Source organism: Artemia franciscana, chromosome 16 (genome assembly GCF_032884065.1).
Source record: "Artemia franciscana chromosome 16, ASM3288406v1, whole genome shotgun sequence".
Classification (NCBI taxonomy): domain Eukaryota; kingdom Metazoa; phylum Arthropoda; class Branchiopoda; order Anostraca; family Artemiidae; genus Artemia; species Artemia franciscana.
This window is the reverse complement of record NC_088878.1, coordinates 1,646,068-1,663,381: the sequence shown is the minus strand read 5'-3', so window position 1 is coordinate 1,663,381 and position 17,314 is coordinate 1,646,068. Positions and strand designations below refer to the sequence as shown.

The 17,314-nt window shown below is 35.8% G+C and overlaps 1 protein-coding gene across 7 annotated transcripts in view; it reads right to left on the bottom strand.

The window, feature by feature from the left end:
- Nucleotides 1-17,314, bottom strand: part of LOC136036889 (uncharacterized) — a 137,850-nt gene that overhangs the window by 39,132 nt on the left and 81,404 nt on the right. For 5 of the 7 annotated variants that reach the window (XR_010619810.1, XR_010619814.1, XR_010619812.1 and 2 more), the window contains one exon: nt 8,617-9,867. The exons of the other annotated variants lie outside the window; for them this stretch is intronic. Coding sequence is in view for 1 of the 5 variants with exons in the window: in XM_065719253.1 (XP_065575325.1) it covers nt 9,858-9,867 (10 nt within the window). In the remaining 4 variants the exon portion in view is untranslated. Of the gene's footprint in view, nt 1-8,616; nt 9,868-17,314 lie in introns of those variants that run through there. 7 annotated transcript variants of the gene reach the window in all.

Here is a 17,314-nt window from a genome sequence, read left to right as displayed (position 1 = left end):
GGTGAAACAATGGGAATGTGTTGAGCCTCAGGAAAAGTTAAACTTCCTCAACTGGCTGCACCACCATTGAAGACTTTGCTTACTGGAACTACGTCAGAATCTAAGCGTTTTTTATCAAACATCAGAAAATATCACTCATGTTTCCAAATCACGTCGTTTGGTGCCCAAATCGAAAATCAAGATCAATTTATGTCTACTTTCTAAGGAAAAGGGCAAATTTTTCATAGAACAGGGTCCCTTCTACCATTCTCAGGTGAGAAGGGACATGGCAGTTTTTGACTGGCAGTCCGAAATCAGTGATATCGATGAAATCGTACAATATCAGGCTGGAAGATACATGAGCAGTAATGAAGCTGTTTGGCGAATTCTTTCATTTCCGATACATGAACGAAGTCCAGCTGTTGTTCACTTAGCGGTACATTTACAGAATGGACAACGTGTTTTTTTATCCAACGTACATCAAAGAGCCCTGAATCCATCGGATACATCGTTACTTGCTTTCTTTTCGTTATGTCAAAATGATTATTTTGCAAAAAAAACGGCTGTATACTGAAGTGCCCTCGTATTACAAGTGAAATGCTAAAAAGAAATCATTTGAACGTCGATAACAGGGTAAGTCAGTCGACGGCTAACCTACCATCTTCAAAGATACCACGATAGGAAGACTCTACACTATTCACCCCAATCAACGTAAATGCTTTTTTCTCCACCTGCCTTTGGTGAATGTACCCTATCCGACGTCATTTGAGCATTTGAGAACTGTAATTAGTATTATACATGACACTTACCGTAGTGCATGCTAAGCTCTGAATTTATTGGAGAATGACCAACACTGGTATAACTCCATCAATGACACTTGCGAAACGTCAACTCCAAGTCAAATTCGTGCATTGTTTGAAATCATACAAACAACTTGCTCTCCTTCAGCTCCTACAGAGTTATGGGAGAAATATAAATCGAAAATGGCCGAGGATATATTCCATCGAAAACGGTTAGAGACGTCAGATATAACCTTTGATTTTACATCAGAAATTTATAAATACACATTAGTTATTATTGAAGATTTGTGCGTATGTATGGCAAACAAACCTCTTCAGGATTTGGGAATTCCTTCACCTAATCGTAACGCTGCTGTTTCGACATGTGTAGAATTGCATCGTGAACAAAGTTACAACACGAGTGATCTATTGTCGTATGCACAAAATAATATTTCTAAGTTAACGTCAGAGCAAAAAGACATTTATGATAAGATAAAGCATTGTGTAGATAACAACGTTGGAGAAATCTTCTTTTTGGATGCGCCAGGAGGTACTGGTAAAACGTTTGTGACAAAATTGATTCTGGCATCAATTCGATCAAAAAATGATATAGCGTTGGCAATTGCGTCGTCTGGAATAGCCGCAACGTTGTTGCCTGGTGGAAGAACTGCTCATTCTGCCTTGAAATTGCCTCTGAATTTGCTTTCTACTGAAACTCCCACATGCAATATTTCCAATTCATCTGGGTTGGGTAAAGTATTGCAGCCATGCAAACTTATTATTTGGGACGAGTGCACAATGGCACACAAAAAAAAGCTCGAGGCTCTGGAGCAATCATTAGGAGATTTGCGAGGAAATTCGAAACCCTTTGGCTGCACATTAATATTGCTTGCAGAAAATGTCATGCAAACATTACCTATAATACCTAGATCAACCCCTGCAGACGAAATGAATGCTTGCCTGAAAAATTCTAATTTATTGGCAAAAGTAAAGACATTAAAATTAACTATAAATATGCGTGTCCGATTGCAAAACGATGACTCTGGCGAAATATTTTCAGATCAATTGGAAACGGAAAGCTCCCAGTAGACTCAATTTCAGGACGTATACAACTGCCTGCTGAATTCTGCAATTTAGTGACGTCCAAAAATGAATTGGTTGAAAAGGTATTTCCGAATATTCTAACCAATTATAAAAATGAGGCTTTATTTAGCTTTATCCTACTTGTAATAGGTTCAAAAGTTGTACTTCTAGGTTTCAGTTATTCAGTATTGTGCCATGTAGATTAGCAGATGTCTTGCTCAAATTTTTCGATATCATTTACAGTATCAAGGAATTTTACCTAGGTTTGTAAACAAACAGTTCCTAGCAATTTGTCATCCAATAAATTATAAAGTTCTAATTTCTTGACTTGCACATTAGAGCAATTTTACACAATACTAAAGTTGAACAAATTTTCTTCTTAAGCATTGCAACCCTTTTCCTCTACGATTTCAAAGCATCTCTGGTTGTTTTCAATTAGAAACAAAAGGCTAACTAAACTTACAGGTTTAAACTTCTGAGCTGTCTCACTCCAATTTCCCAATTCAATGTGTTCCAACATCTTTGATTAACAGCAGGTAGGAAAATCCAGATTACATATTAAAGAGAGCATGATTCCTTAAAGATTTGGGTTTTTTTCTTATTGAAGAAAGTAATCAGAAATTTGTTGCCTTGGATAATCAACTTTTAACAACTTGACACAAAACCAGTTACATTTCAATTATAATCGAATATTATTGTTAGACAACAGATTTGATGTATGATAAAAAGCAAATCAAACTAAAAAAATTGATATCCTGCAGATTTTAGCTTTTGTTTGAAGTAGCTCCAACCTCCCCTACTGTTAGAAAAAAAGTATACAATTTTAAATATTGGCCTTGAATAGTAAATGACACAACCTTGTCCCTAAAACCTTAGTCCCCACTAATGTATGGTTATGCACAAAATGCTGATGTATTTAAATGGAACTAGTTATAATCCTCTGATCTTTCCCTGGGTCAAAACAAACTTCTGGTCCTGCATGCAAAATGGTTTTTTGGTCTTTATTCTAAGTAAAGTGCATGCCACATGGGTTACACAGTGTTCGGTAAACCTTTTTTGGTTTGTTTTTAAGTTGCTTTAACTGTTTCTAGCACAACGTTTTTATAGGGAATGAAGAGCAGACTGAATGGTTTGTTCAATTTCGAATTCAGTATGCATAAAATTCAATGGCCAGAAGAATTCTGCACAAATCTGGTACGGCAAGATCATGGCAGAGCTCGGAATAGAGGGTCTGAAATCTGAGCAACTGAAGACGAAGTGAATAAACATTCAAAAAGGTTTATAGAGGAAGATAAAAGATACAATCTGTACCATTTATAGAGTAGGAGTAAAGAGAGAAGTCCTAGTAGTAATATCAGAGTTGCTCTATAATGGCTTGCAGAAGCTTTATACCTTAATACATATGCTATATGTAATGGAAGGCTTGAGAATAGTAGATTCGTCTTCCAACAACGAAGATCAGGCCTTGAGCCATCAATATCTACCATGGAAGAATAAGCACGCCAGTAAACAGTAAGAATAGCGTAAGGGTGAAGATTTGCGAGTCTACCTTGAGTAGAATTCCACAATGATCCCCAAGTGGAGCAAAAATCAATTATTATATTGAACACCGAGATGTTATGTATGCAAGAGAAAAGATTTATACGAGGAGAAGACCATGACTTCTGGGTTCATCCATAGAGCAGCCTTACAAGATCCTGCCGTTAATCAAGTAAGTAGAAACAAGTAGTTTATTTACTTTCTTGTTTAGGACAGAATCCATCTTGAAATAAAGCGCAACTACTTATGATAAGATCTAAGACAATAATAACAAGTCTGGGGAAATGTAATGGGGTCCCATTCGGTGGTATTTTGCTATGAGTAATTCTTACAATTGTCATTTAAATCCAGAATAAACTGGAAAACTCAGTAATCACTATTTTGCTGTAGGTCTAAGCGTCAGAATTTAATATCAGCAATGTTGTTACTCATCTTCACATCTTCATATAATTTCATATAAATCTGGCACTCAATTCTCTAGTTTAAAAATCAACGGAAATTAACTTTTTCAATGCTTAAAGCCCCTTCCCACTCACCATATTTGACCTGGTGTATTCATCTCAAAATTTGAAGTGTGTGGTCATGTCCGAATAGTTGCTCAAATTTTCACTCAGGTTTATTACCACACAAGTTAGAATAAATGAAGGCGAAAACAAAACCTTTCCAAACTTTTATGCTTACAAGCTTTTACCTTAAAAGCCATTCGATGAATAAATAAATTTAAAACCCGCTCCCCCTCGCCTTATTTGACTTACACTCAAATCACAACTTATGCTTAAAATCCATCCTCATCCCTTTTTTTAGATGTGGTTTTATTTGAAAGCGGAAGTTTTATGTTTGAAAATTTGAACAATAATTCTGAGCATTGTTCAGTTTAGTATTTGAGCCTTTTTTTTCACTATAGGTACAAAAAAATACGAGATAACAAAAGCAGTTGTCAAGGTACCGAAGAATAGAAATTAAAAAAATATCCTGGCCACACTACGATGTCCTCCAAGATGTTATGCAGAAAAGTACTGTCATGAAAACTATAAATTTAATGTCATCAAATGAGCCCGACAGACAGCCGCCATCAAAATGGTGAAAGTTGGGGGTACTGCTGCTAACTTGAGGAGACCCATTAAAGAAAAAAGGATTGTTTCTCCTGAAAAAGGCATGGAGCTTGTTGTTTATACCCCATACATGAGTGGTAATGAGCCCAAACTACTTGATCCTGAAGCGGAGCAGAGTACAAGCAGCAAAAATTCTGGTGGTAAAGCTTCTCCAATTTCTCCGCGATATGCTAGTATGCCTTTTTCTAGCACATCATCCGAAGGTTTAAGGGAATCACCAGGTCCAAAAAACGCAAAGAAGAAGAACTTACCGCGGAAAAAGACACCCACTTTTCAAGATCAATTATTAAGGTAATTCAGACAGTCCCATTAAGTGTATAAAACTGCATGTGAAGCCTACCAAACTAATTCTTCGGCCATGCTTGGTCTTCTAGAAACACTCGTCTAAACATCTGAGAAGAAGGCGGAACAATAGTATCGACATTTTAGAATACCTCAAAACAGATTTACTTTTTTTATACCTGCTAGCCGAATCAATTTACAGTGTATAGAGTTTTTAATATATATATACTTTGAATTGTTTTTCGCTATAGAATAGTTATTCAAACAATGGCTAAAAACGGATAGATATCTTTACATTATTAAAACATATAAATTATAGCTTTTGTTTTCCGTAAAAACCTGACACGATAGGCAAGAAATAGTCATTTTGGCCTTGCTTGATAAGGTCCCCATCGAGTTCCTTCCCAAGAAGGGGCAAAATATTGCTACAAAAGCATATGTAAAGTAAGTCTAAATTTAAAGCTTAAATTTTTCGAAATATCTGTTTCAATCGTTTCCCGGAATTATATTGAAAAAAAGTCTTCTATAATTGGTTGAAAATAGAGATAGCTTTTATTTTCTTGTACTCGTGACATCGCTTATGATTTGCCTCGAGAGCAGTGTTTCCACTATGGGGATTTCCCCCCCTAAAATGGGGATTTTTAAGTCTTTTAGTGGCGAGAATTTTTTTTAGGTATTTGGGGATTTTCTAGAGATTTTTCCTCTCCCATGGACTTTTAGGGAATATTTTGGGGTTTTTCCTTTACTTTGTTCTATCATCTTCTTGATCAGAGAAGCAGGATAATTCGATTTAGGATCTGTTTCCTTGCGAATTGAACTTGGAATTACAGAGAAGAACTTCTTCAGTTGCTCAAAAAAATTTGCTGATGTGGGCTTCAAACAATAATTTCAGCTTGGACTGTTCTCAATTAATGAAATCATACAGTTTGTCATATTGAGTTGTTTTTTCATAAGATTATTTGGTAGACAGCATGTCATTTTTTAACAGGTCAGATAAATAAAGTTATAATATATTTTGATAGTTTAATAGGGTACGTAGTTGTTCTTACTGTAGTAAATTTTATGGATAAGCATTGCATGTACGATTCTTTTTTTCCACAGTACTTGTATGATGTTTACGATTTTGTGTAAAATAAAAAAAAATTGAACTCGAACTTGTAGCCAGCTTTATAAGTACTGACGTGAATAATAGAGGTAGGCTATAACTATTCGAACACCTCTCTTACCGTTTCATTACCCTAGTTTTTAACAGACAAACAAACTGACAGCCATTTTTTTTAAACAATGGCACATGTAGGAATAAATGGATTGTGTGTTTTTGGCAAGCCTACGTACCCAGGGAAAAGCATGAACCTTCATACTATAATTGGTAAAATTTTTGTTGTTCATTTTTTTACTTACAAATAAGGTGAACATGCCACTTGATGTCTTTTTTTATGTTCTTTACAAATATAACAGTCACTTCTGTCGCAAATTCAAATTTAAGCACAATTTGAGCTCTTGGAACCAAAATATTTCTAGTTTTGGGGTATAAACAAAGCTTAAAACATTGGTCTCAGCATTGAACTTCCTGCAGACGGACTATGTGGAATCAACTAGTGCCTTAGAAATCGATGTGAACAATCGGAAGTTTTAACTTCCCCTTGAAAGCGTTTACTTGGGTCCGAACAGACAAGATTCCCTCTGTACGTCATGGTCAGATACCGCCGTCCCCCCTGATTCAATCGAAGTAGTTCTCAAAGCTGCACAGGCGTTCCATATCAAAACAGTAGGCCAGATACAGAAAAGGTTCCATTTCGAAGACAAAATTTACAAATATGCTGAAATGGTTGACCCCGTGTCAGCCCAATCACTTCAGCCTACCTCTCTGCTACCTTTTGTTTGGAAGTATAGAGAGATCCCATGGGACGGAACCAAAACCGAGCAGGAGTGGAGGAGGCAGAGCCTCATCAATATTGAAAACGTCAAAATAATGGATGCCGTGACCTGCTGGTGTTTGGTATTGGTGAAAAAAATGCTGCCGGAACAGAATGTGTATCCTAACCTGAAACCGACAGTATTATTTATTTTCACTGTTCCATTTTCAAATGTCAATGTCGAGAGGTTCTTCAGTGCTGTAAAAGTAGTAAAAACTGACCGTCAGAATAAATTGAAAACATAAGCTTTGCAGGAGATTCTAACAACAAATTATGGAATGAAAAGGGCTAAAGAAAATGTGGAATGTGAAGATGATCAGTCACTTCACAACATGAGAACAGTGAAAGCTTCAGCCACCATACAAAAAATGTTGAAGACACATCAGGGGAAGATAAGGTCTGATTACGTTTTACAAGTTACGATTGAACAGTGTTAAACATCTTGTACTGTAATCTACATTACAGTATTACATTTTCTTTTCTATTTATTTAATATTATTTGAAGTATATTTGAAACAGCATGACAAGACATTCTATTATGGTACTGATAGCTAGACTTCAGTCTAAGAAGCCAAAATATGTTACTTTTCAATGGTGCGGGTAAAATGAGATAGGGAGAAGCGGCTCAGGAAGTAATTAGAAGATGGAGATTTTTAGGGATTTTGGAACTGAAGATGGAGATTTCTTGGGATTTTTCAGCTCTTTATTAGGGATTTTAAAAAAAATGAGAGTGGAAACACTGCTCGAGAAGCTTTTCTGTCCGGCGGTATTGACTAGTTGTCCTAACAATATTGGGACAGACGGGCCTACTTAAATTGTCTAGTGGAGTTTTCACTTTAGAGGTTTAGAGGCCAGAAGATTTAACGAGTTGGCCAGAGCAAAGTCGGTGCCAAGGCCCCTCAAATCGAGTGCTTTGATTTGCTACTCAGCCTGAGAGCTTTCCTATTTCTAGAGTTTGATATCATGGTAATTTGTCAAAATTGTGATGATTTAGAAGTTTCGTTTAATAATCACAAAAAATTTGAAATTTCAGCAGCGGACCACAACGGAAACTCTTGATACCAACTTTGCACTGGTTTCTTTTGACAACTCTCGAGGGGGGGTCCGCTCTAGAACTTACCTTAATAAATTACGAAATAGAAACATCCTTCATTGCTCTCACAATTTCACCTGAAACAGCTCTTGAAGAGCTTTGAGATTAGCAGTTCAGGTAGCAACTTTCAACATCTTACGACGACGCTTATGATCTTTAATATAGCATAGCAAAATCGAAGCAACAATCGATGTTCGAGCGAGGGTAAGCAAACAGCTACCCTTCCTATCAGCTGACTTGGTATCTATATTAGTCAGAGCAAACTAACACTAGAGAGTAATGAAAACCTCAAAGAAAACTGACTACCAGTCGAAAAGTAACGACACTACCACCACAGTGAAAAAAGATCGGCCAGTTCCGTTCGGAGCTCAAATAAAACCTAAGGCGCCCTATTGACAAACAAAGACAAAACCTCCCCTGTCTCCTCAATGTGCACACCGCATATTAGCCGTGCTACAATTTTCTAAGCCAGCCTTTGCACGAAAAGACCACTGACTGAAGTTTTGACACCACGAATGCCTTGAGCGTATTGGGACGAGCTCTGACTAAGGCCCGTTTTCAATACATTGGAAGCACAGAGCTTCTCATTACTCCCTACTTTTAGTTTCCTCTGAATTAGTCAAACGTGTAAAATATAGCTTTTTCCCTAAAAAAACCTGACATGAAAGCTAAAAAGGTGGTCATTTTGTCCTTTCTTGGAAGGATCCCCATCCAGTTCCTGACGAGGACCATGCCAAGAAGGACTGAAAAATCGCTGCTAAAGCATCGCAGCTGACAATCCGTTTTTCAGATTGCTGGAATATATGTTTCCCAGTCAGCTTGGGCTCAACAAGTATTAATAATAATTCTTTACTCAATTATCAAAATATGAAATAACAACAATGAGCTAGATTCAATTTAATGCACTAGATTCGATTAAATGCAAGCAAATAAAACAAAGAAGGTTTACTGAAATGACTAGTATCGGTGATCAGAGAACGGAGCCGGTAATTTTTGATCGTGTGATGTTGCATTCATAAACTGGTTGTACAGTTTTGTGCAAAGCAGAACCTTCCATTTCATCACGTTGGAAACTGGGGTTAGATCTCCTATTGGGGCTTATATATCCCGTGTCTCAGTCATCCAAACTACCAAAACATTTTTTATTGAGTATGCAACAACACATGACTACTCCACCACATCTACTTATGTTAACTGAGAGGTCCTTATCAAAAATACTTCTCAATCTCAATTTTAAGAGTCCAACAGCAATCTCAATCACAACTCGAGCCTTAGAAAATGAAGTGTTGAACCTTTTGAAACTTGGATTTGATCTTGCCAAAGGTTTTTTAAAGGGTATCACAAAGGCAATTGGTGATGTTATACATGGGTAGCCTGAGTCACCAAGAATAAAATATCCACTAGGAGAATAAAGTATATTTTTAAACAATGGCAAATTCCGTACAACTCTAGAATCATACACAGATAATATCAAGTCTATTTTTAAAATATGGCGAATTCCGTAGAACTCTAAAATCATGCACAGATCCCCGATACCCAACGAAAACATCAAATAATTTCTTTTCGTGGTCAAACAAGACTTGAAGCAGAGTACTCACTCTTTTCATTATGTTAATATGCTTTTTCTGTATGTACAGTGGTACATGACAGCTAGTGTGCTTCCCGTCAATCGCTCCTACAGCGCATCAGAAAATACTTGACTGAGCACATGCAGCAAAACCTGCTCCAATCTGGTCAACCTGCTGCAAGCTAGTTGGCACTTTAATGACCAATTTACACATTGAAAGTAAGATCTTCATTCTGTGGTGTACTATTTCGCGAACAGATTGTCTAGCCATACCAGCAGCAAGGCCAACAACTCGATAGGATGCACCAGAAGCAATCCAGGCTAAAAATACAGTCCATTCTATTTCGTCATTTCAGCCTTGGGATTTATGGATCCCAGTTGTCTTCATCAACAAATGAAATGCAGGAAGGCTTATTCTAAAGTGCTGTTTGAACTGCTGAGGCTTGTCGAAGTATGTGAACATCATTGGTGCATAGACAATCTTGCAGTGCCTTCTCTGCACTACTTTCAGTGGTCTCTGAAAGATAAATTTATTGTATGAAAATACCATATTTTCAATCAATACCATCTCATTATCCTCTCAATATCCCAATATCTCATACCGATATTAGACAACCAAGACCTAGAAAAGTCCCAATTACCTCGTAGCAACAATCCTCCCTTAACTAAACACCCATCAACTTCCCACAAAATTTATATAACAACCCCTCCCCCATAACATTTGGCACGGCCTGGAGAAAAGACAGAAAAAGGAACTGTAGATACCTAACAGTATGATTACCTACTATCACAGACAAATATGATTCTTTACAAATTATTTTTTGATTTTTAAATGCAGCGTAATTTTATTTCTATTTTTTGTGTTTTTTTCCATATACATGTGTATACCCCATCCAAAAATAATTAAAATCTTTAATAATTAAAATAAAATACCAGTAAAACTTAAAAAAAAAACTAAATTTTTATATACCGCATACCGTCAGTTATTTTTTTAAAGAGGAACTGGACTAAAATAACAAATATGGCCCAGGAACAGGATGAAATATTAAAAGCGCAACATATTATTGCAATTTCAGTAAAAATTGCAAAATCATTACCTGAGTATGAAGGAGATACGGGTGTCGATCAATTGAACATCCATTTAGGACAATTTATAGAAATGATAAAATTGACGAAAGTATTAAAATACATGCTACTCTTAGGACTAAAAGGACAGGCTCTAACGTTTTTAAAACAAATTGAACACACAATAGGCACAGAAGCCACCTCAACAATTAACTCGATAGAGCTATTGCAACAGGTCTTCCAGAAAAGATTCATTGACACTAGTTCATTGAATAAACTGAAACATGGCCTAGTAACATTCAAACAGACTCAAAACGAAAGGAAATATTTGCACAAAATTAGAATCGCAACAGAAGCACGATACAGTCCCGGCGAAGGGGAATTACATGAAAAAATCATACTTAATGCATTTAAACAGGGACTCAACCCAAAACTATATCGTCTATTAATTGCCAAAATATCGCTAACTTAGAACTGGCAGTTCAGGAAATAGAAAGAGCCGTAGAAATAGATTCTATTATCCTGCAGCATCAAAAATAATCAATAAATGCGGTAGAAAACAAAACCCCTATAAAATAAAGAGATTCTTCTCCGTGATTTTTCTCCCAAGAATCATCACCTAAACCAGTTCGAAACCGAATTCGAACAACCAAACCTCCAAGACAAGTACGTTTTGCCCCCAATAATCAATTGAGAGCAGAAAACAATAATGAACCACTAAGGTGCTACAACTGTATTCGATTAGGCCATTTAGCAAGAAATTGTTTTGTGAACCACAATTATCGCCCTAATTTTAGGGGAACGAGCAACTGTTTGTCCAGGGGACAAACTATAGTGGGTAAGCCCCCAGAGGTAATCGAGGGAACACCTTTTTAACAAGAGGTAATTATCAAACCCAAAATCAGAATTTCGAACGCAATACGTATCAGTACCGAGGAGGGTATCGCGGATGGACAAATCAACCTAGTAATGGTTGGAATAGAAATACAAGAGGTAGTTACATCGGCCGACGGCAATAACATAACAACTCCACCTCAAATAATAATCAAGAAAACCAAAGTAGAACAAATGAAAGTTCTACACCGAACATCTGGGAACTTCAGGGAAATGATACAAGCCTCCAAAATTCGTAGGACCAAAATTTGGCAGGAGATATATCTATAGGTCCACACCAGTGATTATACCATTTCTGAGTGCAAATAATAATAATATGTTACCAATATTTGAAAATTTTAATATAGGGATTATTTATTTTCAGCCCTTATAGATTCAGGGGCGACAGTAAATGTGATAAATACATCCGTATTTAACAAATTGCCCAATTATATTAAACAACGCATGAGCAATATGTGTCCCAATTTATCAAGCGTAACCGGACATGATCTGGACGTAAAGGGAACTGTACTTATCCTTACGCAAGGACAACAGAAATTTCCATACTCGATTTATAATTTGTAAGAATTTCCTTACGAAGCAATAATAGGCGCTAATTTTTTAAAAGCCAATAAAACATTATTAGATGTAGCAAACTCAAAATGTATTTACCCGACGGGTACCAAATCGACAGGAAATAACATACGAGCAAATAAGGTAAAAGAGAACATGTGCAATATGAAAGAGTATAGGAAGAAACATATTCAAGAAATCTCTTATTTATGGAAAAAACTAGAAAGTGTAGAGACTACCAGGAAAAAATCAGCAGATAATATTCTAAATTTAATAGAAGGGAAACATAACGAAAAATATTATGGATTTTTAGTACGAAAGACTAAAATTCCCCCAAAATCAATGCAGAGAGTCCAAATATCACAAATATTAGAACCCATTAATGATAAAAATGAAATTTGGATAGCCTCACCTCTGAAGGACATTCCGAAATTATAACATGTGAAGAACAAATTATAAATTACGAAAAAGTTGAAGGTTAGATTTGGGTAACGAACACTCACGCAAATGACCTGATTACCCTAAGCAAAGGAACGTGCTTAGGGTAATCAGGTCATTTGCGCTAAGTAGTATCAGAAACGGACATAAATAATTGGAAAAATTCGGAAAAAAAAACAGTGAATAATATAAATATTCAAGTTGACATAGAGCATCCCCTGACAAGAATTCAGTTTCTTGAAAAATTATAACTAAGTCACATAACTGACATTCCATTGAAAAAAAAATTATGCGACTTAATATGGGAATATAAAGATGTTTTATCGACATCTGAAGATGATATTGGACTTATCCCATTTTATGAACATGCAATCCAAACTACGGGACTACCAGTGGCAAAACAGCCCTACTATATCCCATATAAGCATAAAGAATGGCTAATAAATAAAATCCAGGAACTGGAAAGAAACGAAATAATAAGGCCGAACATAAGTCCATACTCTGCGCCCGTTATACTTGTGCCAAAGAAAAATAATGATCTTAGGTTAGTAGTAGATTATACAGCCCTGAATAAGCAAGTAGTCAGTGACAAAATTGCCCTACCTAGAATTGAAGAAATTCTGGATTCCATATCAAATAGGAATAAAATATTTACTTCCCTAGATTTGACACAAGGGTAACGTCAAGTGAAAATAGCAGAGGGGGATGTATACAAAACCGCGTTTTCTAAATCAGAATGTGGCTCTTATGAATAAAAACTAGTTCAAGTGCATCGTGTAGACCCTTACTTCACTTATTAAGAGGTCTAAATAATATAATTCACTTCGTGGACGATGTGATCTGCATGGACAAAGATCCTGAAGACCATTTGGTAACCCTAGCTAAAGTATTTGAGAATTTTAGAGAAGGTAATTTAAAATGTTGGCCAGAAAAGGTAAATCTTCTTCAAAGAAAACTAAAATTTTTAGGAGTAGTTGTAACACAAGGAAAAATTTCTCCGAACCCTGATAAAATAAAATCTGTTAAAAATCTAAACCCCCCCCCCAAACTATTAAATAATTACGAGGAATCTTAGGATTAATGAGTTATTTTAGAAAATTTATAAGGAATTACGCACAGGTAGTGAAACCCCTAACTGACCTTACTAGAGAAAATCAAAAAAAATTACTTGGTCTAATATAGCTCAGGATTCATTTGATCACTTAAAAAAGGCCCTAATTTCAGAACCTATATTATCGTTACCAGATTTCCAAACAGGACAATTCGTTGTTACAACGGATGCCTCAACCAAGGGAACTGGGGCAATTCTCTCCCAAATAATAAACGGAGAAGAAAAAGTCATAGCGTACGCATCTCGTACCCTCACACCCGGAGAAAGTAATTACTCTGCTACACAGCTTGAATTATTATCAATTATACACCATCTTGACAAGTTTAAACATTACTTGGTAGGAAGACAATTTAAACTACGTTCCCACCATAAAAGCCTACAATATTTACAGACTTTCAAAAAGCCAACAGGAATACTCGCGAGATGAAAACTAAAAATCCAAGATTTAGACTATGAATTTGAATATCTTAAGGGAAAACAAAACGGCCCATGCGATTATCTGAGTAGATTTCCAGATAATACTCCTGTAGAAAAAGAAAAACAAAAAGTTAACAAAATAAAAGTAAAATATGTTCCAAAAAAACTAAAATTTCAAAATAAAACCAATAACCCGGTTAAGGAAAAACACAAAATAAAACACAAAAACAAAAAATAAAGACAATATCTGCGCTGCTCTAATAGACTATTTCTTGTATGATAAAGAACTACCTTATACAATGAAATCTTTCAAGAAAGTAATTGATAATTTCTATTATGATCTGGATGAAAAAATATTATGTAGAATAATGACCGATAACCATAATAGAAATCAAAACTTACATCGTACCAGTTTTACCCCAAATTCTAGAAAAACCCGCTTTGGAATTTTTCATTCTGAAGTAGGGGGACATTTGGGTATAGATAAAACCTTCCATATATTAAAACAATACTTTTTCGTCAATTCAGCCTTAACGAAGTTGAAGAATTATGTTAATACTTGTGAAACATGTAATTTAAGGAAAAATCCTCAAATCTACCCTAATCCAACAATAGGAAGAACGCCTTCAGCCAGGTTTCCATTTGATATAGTTTCTTTTGATTTATATGGTACTATCGGAGGATTACCCACGTCTAACAAAGGACATACTTGCGTACTTTCAGTAATCGATCATTTTTCTGGTTTCACATTATCTAAACCATTAAAAACCAGAGCGCTTAGGCTACGTCAAAAGCTCTTGCTAAAATATTTCTTAATTTCGGTATCCCTAAAACAGTGTTAAGCGACAATGGCCCTAATTTCGTATCAAAAGTTACCAAGGATTTAGTGTCATTCCTTCAAATAAATAAATTGGCAACGACCCCCTACCACCCCCAGGCCAATGGAAAAATCAAGAACAGACATAAGCTATTGCATAATTTTTTTTGGGGATTTACACTAAGGGTGATAGAAGAGATTGGCACGAAAGGGTGATAGAAAAGATTGGCACGAAACGTTACCCTATTTAACAAGTGTGATTAATACATCTTAGTCCCCAGTTATACGCGATACCCCATTTTATATATTATTCGGACGAGATTTTTGAATACCATATAATGAAATTAAAGAGTCAAGACAGTACTATAATGATTCCGAGATATAAACAAGAATTTATCAACAGAATGAGAAAAACTTATAAACTTGTGAAACAAGGAATCGAAAAATCAAATATAAAACATGAAGCTAAAAATACTCATAATGTCAAAGGAGAAATCAATTTTCAAGTTGGAGATTGCGTTTACTTAAAAAATGAAAACAAAGAGGACAGTAAAAAGCTCTCTGATCGATATTCCGCACCCTACAGAATAATTCAAAAATATGATAATAACGTTACATTTAAACTCTTAAAACCAAAATCGGAAAAAATCTACAAGACTCATATTAGTCGTATAAAAAGGGCAAAATTCACAGACACATGGACCCCACACCCTTCAACATCGAATACCTCAGAAGACGAAAATAAGCCACCTCAATCTAGACTAAGTGAGCTTAAACCTTTCAATTTTAAACAAGGATATTTTGAAAATAGTAGTGATGAGGAAAAATTTAATTAATTTCTTACGATGACAAACATGGTCACCCCCCAAAAAAGTACCCCCGTCACGCGGAGACGCAAGGAAAATGACCCATCTTCAAGTGAAGAATCAGAAGCATTGGACTACACAATTTCACCACAAACACAATTCTTCCCGGATAGAATCTCAACTCCTTACCCCCAAAACGTTTCCCCGATGATATGGTAAACCCCGTTACACCCATAGACAGACATTTTACGTTATAGGATGAATTGAATTAGGCTATGCAAACTCCTTTTAACAAAGAGCCCGAACAAGTCAATCTTCCCCAAAAACAAACATTGCGTGAAGCAATGGATTTTATTAATTATCTGATAAAAACCAGAAAAAGTACATTTGAAGCAAACCCAATTACCAGCGAACAACAGTATCACAATATAACAGTGTCAAAAGCAAAACCAAAGGACTGGGTATCTTGCAAGGAAACCATGCTGCAATCAATTCCCCATCCTCCTGAAGATATGGCTTTTAAACAATGGAGGCATCCCAAGAAAACATTTGAATCCTCCTAAAGCTCTCAAGAATCATTCAATTCTCCCAAGCCAAAAAATCAACAACACAAATCAATTAGCAAACCCTCTACTTCACGAGGACAAGAGCTTTTTGGAGGTCAAGCAGGGCCAACACCAAAATCTTAGACTTCATCTTCAAAAGAACCCGACACTATATTTACAAGCACTAGTTCCTCAGATACTGACAGTGAATCAGACGCAGATAAGTTTAAGGACTCAGAAACAATAAGACCACACAGTGCTGTTGTTCAAGCCAAAAAGGCACAATTGAAAGATCAAAAGTTCCTAAAGAAACAATATAAAAAATTTGATTTAATATTGCTGGCAAAACCAAACAAAGAAACTGAGCCTAAAGAAGGAAAAGGTAACAAGATCAGGCCGAGTTGTCAGAGCCAGATAAATTAGATTGTTAATAAGCAATCTATCAGCCAGGAGTAAAATAAATAAAAAAAGTCATTTACCGATTAAATAAAGATATGATTAAAAAAACTTTTTTTTAAAAAAAATTTCTGTCGCTAAGGAACCACTCCGGGATAAAACATCCCTAAAGAAAGTACTTTTCAGGAAGTTTGCTAAGACTCAGATTGAAAAATTGGCCTGCTTTGTCAAAAAGTGCTCATTATTTTAAGTAAGTTCCGAATCATCTTTTCTAACAAGAATAATCATAAAAGTGCAACTGTTTTGTTAACATATTCTACCGCAAAAATAAGTCCTTAACGTTAAAGCTTATTAATACCTGTATAATTAACGCTGCCCAAACAGGAATTTCAATCTTTATTATAAGATCGATCCTAATTATATTACTATCTATACTACTAATATTATAAGATTAATCTTTATTATATTACCATCCCACAATAAGGATAGCAAGTGCATTACTATCCCTAAAAACACATCAAAGAAGTAAAGTGCCAACAAGCGCCCCCGCAAGCCGTTGCCAAAGAACAAAACGTGTTCCAGTTTGTCATTCATAATTCCCTAATTGACATTTTCTTATTGCAAAACTAATCCGATAAAATATTCCTTTTTTTGTGACATAGAGTTCTAAACGTTTGCTAGATTTAGGGATTGTTTCGCCAACCGATCGTTTCGATAGATCAGTAGGTGCGACCGTTCCTAATTCTTGACCTCTAGTTTCCTCACTTATATAAACTCTCCCTTTAATGAAATATTTTGCCGTAAGAAGAATTTAACATTAATAAAACTTTAATGATAAAGCTTATTAATATCGCCATAACGTGCACATACCGAACAGGAAGTTTCAGAATTAGCAATTAAAACTGCGTCCGAGGTTAGGAGCG